The sequence below is a fragment of the Tursiops truncatus genome, chromosome 10 (assembly GCF_011762595.2).
Source record: "Tursiops truncatus isolate mTurTru1 chromosome 10, mTurTru1.mat.Y, whole genome shotgun sequence".
NCBI lineage: Eukaryota > Metazoa > Chordata > Mammalia > Artiodactyla > Delphinidae > Tursiops > Tursiops truncatus.
Genome location: NC_047043.1, coordinates 55,569,034 through 55,580,356, shown reverse-complemented (window position 1 = coordinate 55,580,356; position 11,323 = coordinate 55,569,034). Strand labels below are relative to the sequence as shown.

The 11,323-nt window shown below is 43.2% G+C and overlaps 1 protein-coding gene across 13 annotated transcripts in view; it reads right to left on the bottom strand.

The window, feature by feature from the left end:
- Positions 1-517: 517 nt before the first annotated feature.
- XYLB (xylulokinase) overlaps positions 518-11,323 on the bottom strand; it is a 61,756-nt gene continuing 50,950 nt past the window's right edge. For 11 of the 13 annotated variants that reach the window (XR_004528486.2, XR_004528487.2, XM_033864604.2 and 8 more), the window contains 2 exons: positions 11,157-11,251; positions 518-5,835 (listed from right to left, as the gene is read on the bottom strand). Coding sequence is in view for 11 of the 13 variants with exons in the window: in XM_033864604.2 (XP_033720495.1) it covers positions 5,758-5,835; positions 11,157-11,251 (173 nt within the window). In the remaining 2 variants the exon portion in view is untranslated. Of the gene's footprint in view, positions 5,836-11,086; positions 11,252-11,323 lie in introns of all 13 variants that reach the window. The other 2 variants (XM_073811021.1, XM_073811020.1) reach the window with 1 other exon arrangement.

Here is an 11,323-nt window from a genome sequence, read left to right as displayed (position 1 = left end):
AAAAAAACCCAGAAAATCCATGCACATTTACAATAAAACTAGGTAACAAGGTTTCCCCCAAAATACCAAAATACAAGCAAATGGAGATAACTACAAACTATCAACAGCAATAAAAAATTCATGGACTAGTATCTGTACAAGGGGAAGCTGAGGAACACGGTGGAAGAGGTACCTGGGAAAAACAGAATCCCAAAATAGCTAAGAGATATTCATTGGAAAGCATGGCTCAATAACTTTAGAACAGTAGGTGAAACTAGGAGGGGTTTTCTCCAATCCAACAGCAAGTGAATGCAAAGAGACTCTGGTAAGAATAGAAAGAGCTAGAACAGTCTGTCCCTGTGAACTCTTAAAACTGAGCAGCCAAGCCTCCCTTTTAGGTCAGGCTCCTCCAAAGAGGAGAAACTTCTGGAAGTGGAACCAAAATCAAGCTGGATAAGATGTTTTACTTCCAGCCATCATGCAGTAGCTGGAACGGTATTTGCCCTTTGGAGCCATAACAAGAAAACTGGACAAAATATAGGAGGCAACTATTTATTTCTGGACCTTGTACAATCCTCTAATCCCTGGGGGGAAAAAGGCAGTCAAAGTGAGGCTTATGACTGCCCCTGCTTTCTGCCTGGAGACAAATTCCAGTCCACAATGCAGGAAGTGCACCCCAGGCAGAGCCTGGCAACCTTGTCGAGTTGGGGACAGAGAGAGAGGTTGGAGCTCGGGAGATGGGGAAGGCTGCAGCAAACTGACGGGGCAGAGTACAGGGTGGAGGGAGCTGCAGAGAGAAAGCTGGAGGTCTTGCAGAAGAGTCTCCTTGGGGCTTTTGCTGAATTCTAGGTTTCACATATATAGAATGAAACTCCATGAGGTGAGGGAAGAAAGCAAGCAAGCTGAATAGCTCCAAGACTGGCACAGGATAGTTTTTAGTTCTAACCAGCCAAAGTGGAAACTCCTCACTGAACACCCAGGACACTGAGAGTAAAGACTCAGAGGGTTACTCCATGGCAGTGGAGCTAAGCTGGCCCTAGAATCAAGGCTACTGTAAGCCCACGCTACCAAGCCTTGAAATGATCAAGCTGATCTATAAGTAGCTTAAATACCTACCAGACAACAGGTCAACGTTTTTAAAGGAATTTAACAAATCTGGCACTGTATAATAAAAAAAATTTAATTAAAAAAGTTTTTAAATTACTAGATATGAGAGGAGGCAGGAAAATATGACCCATCAGGAGAAGAATCAGTCAACAGAAACAGAAATGACATAGATGATATCATTATCAGTCAAGGCATTTTTAAAAGCTATTATAAATATGCTGAAAGATTTCTGGTAAAAGTGAATGTAATGAAGGGAGAATAAAATATCTCAGAAATGGACTTTCTAGAGAGAAAATAACTAGTGTCTTTCTAAAAAAAGATTAATTAGGTGGAATTGCCATTTTTTCCTAATGTGTGATCTGATCTTCATTACTTCTTCTGTCTTTTTTGTTCACTAGTTTATTATTATTACTGCTTTTTCAGTTGTATTTTTAATTCATTTAACTCTTACACTTTTATTTGTATCAATGTTACTGCATTTTAAAGCTATACTTCACCTATCACTGCTTTAATTATACCCATAGATTTCCTTATGTCTTTTTTTTTTTGGCTGCACCACATGGCTTGCAGAATCTTACTTCCCTGACTAGGGATCGAACCCAGGTCCTGGCAGTGAAAGCACCGAGTCCTAACCACTGGACCACCAGGGAATTTGCTCAATCTTATTTTTTTTTTTTTTTTTTTTTTTTTTTGCGGTACACGGGCCTCTCACTGTTGTGGCTTCTCCCGTTGTGGAGCACAGGCTCTGGACGTGCAGGCTCAGCGTCCATGGCTCACGGGCCCAGCCGCTCCGCGGCATGTGGGATCTTCCCGGACCGGGGCACGAACCTGCGTCCCCTGCATCAGCAGGCGGACTCTCAACCACTGTGCCACCAGGGAAGCCCGTAAGCTTTGCTTTTTATAATTTGTATGTGCCTGGTATATTTTTGTCCACCCCTTTACTTTTTAGCCTTTCTGGATCACTTATTTTAGGTGTGTCTCTTGTAAATAATAGACGGTAAGATGTTAGTTTGTAAGCCAAGCTGAACTTTTTTTTTAAATGATGAGTTGAGTTTTCATTTACTGATACGACTCATATGCTCGTCCTTATTACATTCACTCTGTATATGATGCTACACTTACTTTTTCCTTATTTAAGCGTTGATATTTGGTTTGTCAACTTGAAATGATATTCTTTGACTTGCACATATTGCCTTTGCAACAGAGCTCTTTGTACTGTCTTTTTCCTTCTTTTTGATTTATTTAGTTATGTTACTTCTACTGTGTCAAAGCACATGCCATTTGATACTCTTCTTCCACCCTTATCCCCACTTTCACTTTGGTCTTAGATCTAAAACTATTCAATGCTCACTATGAGTCCTTTTGCTGAAATTTCCCCAATCATCTCCTAGCTGGACGAAGCTTGTTTTAGTAGAATCCTAAGGGGGTTATGAGTACAATATTTCCTGAGCTCTTTTTAAACATCCTTGTTACTTAAAGGGCAGCTTAGCTGGACACAAAACAATTGGTTCATATGTTTTCTTTGAGTTTCTTGAAAATGTTGCTCCATTGCTACTTGCTTTTTGAAAAGTTTGATGCCAACCTGATCTTTCCTGTGTAAGAGACTAGGCCTTTTGGCCTAGAGAATATTCCCCCTCACCTTCAAAGTGTAATAGTTTGCTAGAATGTGTCTCAGTTGATCATTCTGGGCCAATTTTCCAAGTAACAAGATAGGCCCTTTCAAGATACAGATTCAGGAACTTCCCTGGTGGTCCAGTGGCTAAGACTCCATGCTCCCAATGCAGGGGGCCCAAGTTCTATCCCTAGTCAGAACATGCCACAACTAACACCCAACGCAGCCAAATATATAAATAAATATATATATATTTTTAAAAGATATGGAGTCAGGTCTTTTGTTTTCAGGAATTTCTCTGAGGTTAGTTTTAAATATTAACTCTTCTCCATTGTCTTATATTTTAGCTTCAAGAGCTCCAACTTTAACTGTGTTTGTTTTTCTTCTTTGCCTGTCTTTTTTGTCTATCATTTTCTTTCTGGGCCTTTCCAGGTCTTCCTTTATATTGTTTTTGCTGTCTTAGCTTTTTGCATTCCTATCTTCTATATGCTTTATGGCACTTGCTGTCGTTCCTATTTTCATTTGGGTATGTTGTCATGTAGTCTTCATTACCTAGGGTGACTTTACCTTTCTGTTCAAATTCTTTCCCAAGTTTGGTCAGTTCTCTTTCCATATACGCTTGTTGCTTTTTCATCTTTACTCTGAGTTTCTGAATTTCTGATCTGTGGTATTCTTTCATATCCGCCGTTGTTTTTTGTTTTAAAGTTCACGTTGGAGGGTTGTTAACAGTTTACCCTCTTTGTTCCTTTGTATTGGGTGTATTTCATTAGCTTGAAAAGTTATGATTCTCACTTTGTTTTCTTCCCAAATTTGTACAAAGTGAGTTCCTTTTTCTATTTATGTTGACGTCCTTGTAATAATGGGCAACTCTATGGGGGCAGGGGTAAAATGGGGAATGGATTGAGTGGCTTTCTGTTTCTTGGTAGAAAAGAGACCTTTTATTGCTGGCTAATAATGTAATTTCTTTAATAAGTAATGTCTAGGTGGTGGTGGTGGGGAGAGTTGTCTGTTTTCTTCTGAATCTTTTTTTTTTTTTTTTGGTGGCGTCGGGTCTTAGTCGCAGCCCGTGGGATCCTTCGTTGTGGCACGTGGGCTTCTCTCTAGTTGTGGCATGCGGGCTCTAGAGCATGCAGCCTCAGTAGTTGTGGTGCAAGGGCTCTAGAGTGCACAGGCTCAGTAGTTGTGGCACACGGGTTAGTTGCCCCGTGGCATGTGGGATCTTAGTTACCTGACCAGGGATCAAACCGGCATTCCCTGCATTGGAAGGCGGATTTTTAACCACTGGACCACCAGGGAAGTTCCTCTTCTGAATCTTTGACCTGTTGTTGATAGGCTGTTATCTTCAGCTTCTTGTTTCCCTTTTTGCCTTTATCCACCAAGCCCGCAAGGGACACCACTCCCTTTCAAGATGACTTCAGCTTTCTCACAAGTGGTGTCTCTGGTCCTACTCATTTTCTAAACCTCTTCCCTTGACTTCCCACTAGGGTAGTCTCTGTCTCTGCTCTGATCCACTAGGTCTCAAAGCTGTTGCAGCATTTTCCTACTCTGGGTGAAATCACAAGTAGTTTGGTTTAACTGAAGTCCCAACATAGGTGTGGGCCTGCGGCAGAAGAAAAATCTGGAGGATTTTGCAGGAGGCAGACTTTCTATGGAGGCTTCTGCAATAATTTGAGCAAGGAATAAAGTAAAACAGGGAGGGAAGGGGAGAAAGGAACTGTTTTAAGAGTTACCAAAGGAATAACAAAAATCACTTGGTGACTGATTTGATGTGGGAAAGCAGATATCTGAGTTTTGGGTTTGGGTTCCTGAATGAATGAATGAAAGGATGGTTGGTGGTACCAATTCACTGAAACAGGAACTCTGGAGGAGGAGGTTTGGGGAAGGGCAAGGGAAGATAAGCAGAGTCTGGGGCTTCCCTCGTGGCACAGTGGTTAAAAATCCGCCTGCCAATGCAGGGGACACGGGTTTGAGCCCTGGTCCGGGAAGATCCCACATGCCACAGAGCAACTAAGCCCGTGCGCCACAACTACTGAGCTTGCGCTCTAGAGCCCGTGAATCACAACTACTGAGCCCATGTGCCACAACTACTGGAGCCTGCGTGCCTAGAGCCCGTGCTCCACAACAAGAGAAGCCACCGCAATGAGAAGCCCACTCACCACAACAAAGAGTAGCCCCCACTCTCCACAACTAGAGACAGCTCGAGCGCGGCAACAAAGACCCGAAGCAGCCAAAAATAAATAAATTAAAAAAAAAGATGAAAATGACTCAAAATTAAAAAAAAAAAATGGTAAGCGGAGTCTGAAGTACCCCTGTGAGAATGTTGGCTGACTCCAAGGAGAGTTGTGGCTGGAAACATAGAGCTGGGTGTTACTAGTATATAAGTAGCAGTTGAAGCCCAAGGCTAGATGAAACCATCCAACAAGAGAGAATTGGAGGGAGAGAGGAATGAGAACAGAGATTTGGGGCCCAGCAATCATTAAGGAGTAGACAGAGCAGAAGTAACAGTAAAGAAGAAAGAATGAATGGAAGATCAGGAAAGTAGGAGAAAAGTTGGAGAGTATGGCTATCAGAAAGAAGACAGGGAGAAAAATAATTACTCAATGGATTAAGACATATAAAGTATGTCAAATGTATCATATTGATACTAAAAATCTAGTTGCTGTTAGAGGATGCTTGGCAATCAACTCATCATCTTGAAAACTAGTGAATAAAGAGGAAAGAATCTATTTATTTCGCTTTGTCTCTCCCATTCTGCTGATTTAGGTCCCAAAAGGGGAAAAGTCACAATTTTTATTGGACATATCCCAGGCTCAGTGTTATCTTGCCTCCTGGGATAAAAGACAGGAAGAGAGATGCTTTCCTGCCCTGGGCACAAGGGCACAGGGACACAAGCTGTGTTCAGGAGGATGTGCTAAGGTGGGCTTTAAGGTGGTCCTGGGCAGGTTGGAGCACCGTAAGGCGTCAGGTGGGCAGGCAGAGCTGCTTGCAACAGGGAAGAGGTTCCCTGCTGTCCAAGGCCACGTCTCCAAGTGGAATCAGTGAGACTGGGCCTGTGGAATTCACTCCGGAGGCCCCCGGGTCTGGGTCAGGATTCTCTGCTCAAGCATGGCATACCGCTGGAGGAGGGCCTCGTAGACCTGGAGGGGTGGAAAGAGCAGTTTAGGATGGCGAAGGGAAGGTGCTCTTACATCTCTTTGCAACTTGCAATTTAAAAAATTCTACATCCCATGTATTTGCAATTTAAATTTTTTGCTGGGCAGAAAAAAGGAAGTGTCAATTCACAAAAGAGGAAATGCTAGTAGTTCTCAAACCTATAGTTTAAGATCTTTAAAAAAGGCAAATTATGACAAGAAACCAGTTTTTGTTATCAAATCTACAAAATTTTAAAAAATTCTGATGAAGGTACCTGGAAATGGCTGTTTCATTGCACAGCTGGTAGAAGTTGGTGGTGCAATCCTTTTGTAAATCAATTCAACTTTATATTTGTATTAAGGGGCTTGAAAAATGCCCATGGCTTTTGACCTAGTTATTCTACTTCTGCAAAGCTCTCCTAAGGAAGTAATCCTAAGTGTAGGGTACTAGGCCCACCAAAGGTCCTCTTAGACACCACTAAATGTTCAGACTCATAAGACTACCATGGGCCACACCCTGGCCTTAAAAAGGATACACTGGAGAATCATGCATGTTGGCACAGTGGCTGCAGGAGACCATGAACAGTTTGCACAGGTGTCCAGGAAAGGGTATCTCTGCCTCCCTTCCTTCTTCCCTCCTTGCCCCCCAAGTTACAGCTCAGGTGCAAGGAGATGAAATCCACATCTTACAGGTGCAAGAACCACCCTGGCTTTGAAACCTCACTCCCCACAGGAGTATCCCTTGTTAACAACTCCATAGACAAGAGCCATGCCCGTGAGAAGTCACTGCACTCAGGGAGCCCTAAGTATGACTTCCCCTTAGGTATTTATGTTTTCCCATTCCAGATGCAGTTTCCTAATTCAGGGCCATTTTGACATAGCAATGTTGCCTAGTAACACTGTTGACATTCCACTTTTATTGCAGAGCTAGAACATTAACCAAAAGTCAAATTCTCATGCAGAATAGGGAAAGGTTTTGTTAACCCTTTACCCACATAGCGTTAATTATAATAATTGACAAACTAGAAGCAACTGCTCTAAGACATGGAAAATGCTCGAGAAAATATGGTTCATTAGCCAGATAGAATATTATGCAGTCATTAAAAATAACATGTATGTTCCTGTGCACCTCTGCAAATTGCATGATTAGTGTCTTAGTCCATTCTGGGTGCTATAACAAAAAAATACCATACATTGAGTAGCTTATAAACAACAGAAACTTGTTTATCACAGTTTTGAAGGCTGGGAAGTCCAAGATCAAGATGCCAGTAGATTCTGTCTGGTGAGAGCCTGATTCCTAGACAGTCATCTTCTTCTTGTGTCCTCACATGGGGGAAAGGGCCAGAGATCTCTCTGGGGTCTCTTTTGTAATGACACTAATCCCATCCTGAGTGCTCCAGCCTCATGACCTAATCACATTCATAAATTCCCACCTCCTCATACCATCGCTTCGGGGGTAAAGATTTCAACTCATGAATTTTTAAAATTAGTTAAAAAAAAAAAACCCAGTGGAGGCTAACACAACATTGTAAAGCAACCATACTCCAATAAAAATTAATTAAAATAAATGAATTTTGGAGAAGCCCAAACAGTCTGTAGCAATTAGGAATTTATCTTTTTTATGTGCCATTATCTCCCATTATATCCCAAACATACAAGAGATGGTGTGTTTGTATTCCTAGAGCTTAGCATAGTGCTAGGCACACAGTAAGAACTTAATAAATAGCTGTTAAATAAATGACTATGTGCAAACCAAAAAAAAAAAAAGTATGTATACCTTTAAGAATATAAATTCTTAGCATAGTAAATGTCTGTAGTAAAGAAATGTTTAAAAAAAAAGTAATAATATAACATGTAAAATATGTCAAACATGAAGAATATTTATGACAATGTAAACACAAATAATATAATAAATTGTATACTGTGAAAAAGAAAAGAATATAAATACTTACACTGTAATGTAGAATATTTAAAGCAGGCTATAAAATTATATATACAGTGTGCTGTGTAGTAAAATAAAACCAAAACCAAAACCAAAAAACCAACAAGGGAAAAAGGACCAGAAAGAAACACAATCCCACATTCTTCCTCTTCATTCTTTTTGTTTAAAGCTGTTTTCATCTGTAGCTCTGTAAGCCTTGCACTTTAGGTCAGCGCATGTGGTCTTACACACAAGCAACACAAGGCTGGCCAAGGGACCCAGATTTCCTTGGGACTCACATATACCACCAGGAGGTCATGCCAATCCCACTCCTTTTTTTTTTTTTTTTTTTGCAGTACGCGGGCCTCTCAGTGCTGTGGCCTCTCCCGTTGCGGAGCACAGGCTCCAGATGCGCAGGCTCAGCGGCCATGGCTCACGGGCCTAGCCGCTCCGCGGCATGTGGGATCTTCCCAGACCGGGGCACGAACCCGTGTCCCCTGCATCGGCAGGCGGACTCTCAACCACTGCGCCACCAGGGAAGCCCCCATTCCTTCTTAATTTGGTTTAATTGGCTCCAAAGTCAAGGCCTTTAGTAACTGATTACGCAACTAGGGCCTACTCTTGGTGCAGTTGGAGCAGCTCTGCCTGTGAACTCAGACGTAAGAGGGCTGTGATGTCCTCTCCAAGGAGGAAATTGTAACATTCAGTAGAGCCTACAGGGAAAACACTGTTACTGTTTTGAGTTTCCACTTGAGCACACAGAGGTGCCACAGAAAGCAAACAGAGGATGTTGTCCTGCTCTCAAGGTATTTACAATCCAGTCCTCAAATAGGTCACTTATGCCAACAATCACAGACTGTCACTTCTTGCCAACTGGTGTTGAGAAGGATTCCGAGGTTACACTTGGGTTTAATGGTAAAGAGTTCCATGAGGTATTAGTGACTCTGGTCATGGGCAAGCCAGGGAGAGTGGCGGTACACACACTGAGTATCTGCCGCCTGTAATGAGGCCGCTGCAGCTGTTTGTTGCCCTAAAGCTTACCCTCACTACCTTCTTCCTTGCTGGCCTCCTTCTAGAGAGGATGAAAGAGCCAGACTCCACTTCAGCCTTTCTTACAACCAAGGTTGACAGTATAACCAAGTGGTAGTCTCTTGGGGGAGTTGAGGGAAACAGACCAGTATGTTTCTCCCTGAAAAGCAAGAGTGTGTGAGGAGAGACTCCTTGCCTAATGCCACGCTCTGATTTCTGCCTATGAATACAGCTGAGGGGGAACATGATGTTAGGAGAAGCTGCATACCTCCTGTGGTCATGTGGAGCATACCTAGCACAGCACTATCCAATATGGTAGCCACAAGCCACACGTGGTCCTGAGCACTTGAAATGTGACAGGCACTATTAGCAGGAAATGCACACCAGATTTCAGATCTCAGCCAAAACAAAAAGGTAAACTATCACATTAACAACTTTTCTTATTGATCACATGTTGAAATGACAATATTTTGGACATACTGGGTTAAATTAAATACATTAAAAGCAGCCACTTATTTATTTTTACTTCTTTTTTCAAAAATGAGACTATTAGAAAATGTAAATGATGTATGTGGCTCTCATGATGTTCTCACTGTCCACTGCTGATCTGGAGAACTTCAGAAAACCTCACCCGTAGTCCTGACACTGTTGAACCACTGAACCAACACGGCAACACCGTCAGACTTCCTGTTGTACAGTAAAGCCATGATAGGGACTTCCCTGGTGGTCCAATGGTTAAGACTTCGAGCTTCCACTGCAGGGGTCGCAGGTTCAATCCCTGGTTGGGGAGCTAATTAAGATCCCGCATGCTGCGAGGCGTGGCCAAAAAAATAAAAAAATAAATAAAGCCATGATAGGCAAGGATTCTCTTTAACCCTCACAATTAGCAGGTTAAAAGTAGGCCAGACAGATGTCCCCACTTCCCAGTTGAAGAAACAGAGGTTCAGAGATGAGGAGTGCAGCTCAAGGTCATGTGAAGGTCACATGGAGAGGGAGAGGCACGATAAGAATCAGAACCCAAAGGCCCTTTATCTCAAGGTAGAATCTTTCTACTTCATTGAACTCCCTCTTAAACAGAAGGGCACACAACAGAAAGTAATAGAAGCCTGGGCAGACCCATGTGTGTGGGTTATCTAGTCACCTGGATAGCATGAGCTTCTGCTTCCAAGATAAGCTGTGAGACAATTCTCCAGGGTGTTTCTATATGTCTTGTGACAGCTTTTGTTCCAGACTATCTTTTCAAGGGTGTTTGTATAGCAAACAGCCTTGGAAGATAGGGAGAGGGAAAATTTGTTTGCTGACCAGGATGATAAAGATGTCTCCTTTGGACAGGTTTGCTCGCAGCTCCTTTATAACGCGCAGGGTCCCTCATTTGTGACACAGACACAGTGTGTGCACAGTATCCACCTGGGTCCACTCCACACTTCGGGGCCAAGGAAAACTGATGCAGACGTGAAGCTTATGCTGCCTGCTGTACTGTGAGTAATAAAGTCCTCTGTCTGTGTCACCCCCTGTGCCTGGACTGCAAGAACCTTGTGCAAACAGGAAGGGTGGTGAAATGGAAGCTATGGCACACCACCTGGATTGCCCCGCAGGAACAGAGAACTTATTCTCTCAGCCCTCAGCTGGCAGCCTCCTTTGTGGATTGCTTTGGCTATAGAGAGCTGCCTTACCCCATCCTGGGGTGGCCTGCAGGCAATAACTGATGGACATGGGGTATAAGGGCCCATCCCCCTCACCACAACTGGGTAAAACTCCAGAGTCATCCCAGCTTCAGAACTTCCGGTAGGATTGACTGAGGGCTCCCCTGAGATCGCGCTGCAGCTCACTTCCTGCCTCTGCGCAGCCCTGCCTCTTCCTTTTTCCTTCAACAGATGCAGATCCCAAGAGTGCCCCCTAATAAATCTCCTGTACCCTAATCAACAGCTCGGGGTCTGCTTTGCAGGGAACCCAACCTGTAACAAGTGGGGTCTGCCTTCCCTCTGACTGAGTGACCACACAGCTTTCTTGGATCCAGATTTCAGATCTGAATGGTAGAAACCCAGCACGTCTTATGCTTAAGTGACAGAGTCTTTCAGTGGCCTCTGTAACCCTGTGAGTTAGAAGGGTGCACCCCAAGGCATCTGAGCAAGGAAGATATGCCCAGTGAGCCATCTGATCCCTGGGGCTCTAAGATCAGCCGTATCTCTGAATCTCAGAGACAACCTGTCTTCTTTTGCGCTGTTTCCTTGACAATCAAAAAAAAAAGTAGATTTCCCCTTTAGTTGAGCACATCAGCTATAATGTAGGTGATAAAGAAAAACTTACCTTTTGGAAAAAAGAACGTAGTTGATTTTCACGATGCAAATGCCACGAATGAACTCTGATGGTCTCTTACCTGAGACGCTCCTGGGGTTGGGGCAGCAGCTAATCTGGGATTTGGGGCTAACTTCACAACCTCTGAAAAGGGCACATCTGTTCCAGCTGCAAGGCCTAGAAGGGAAAGCTCATTTCACGTCAGTGCCTGTTGCAAATGAAGGCGTTACCCGGAAATAGCATTTTATC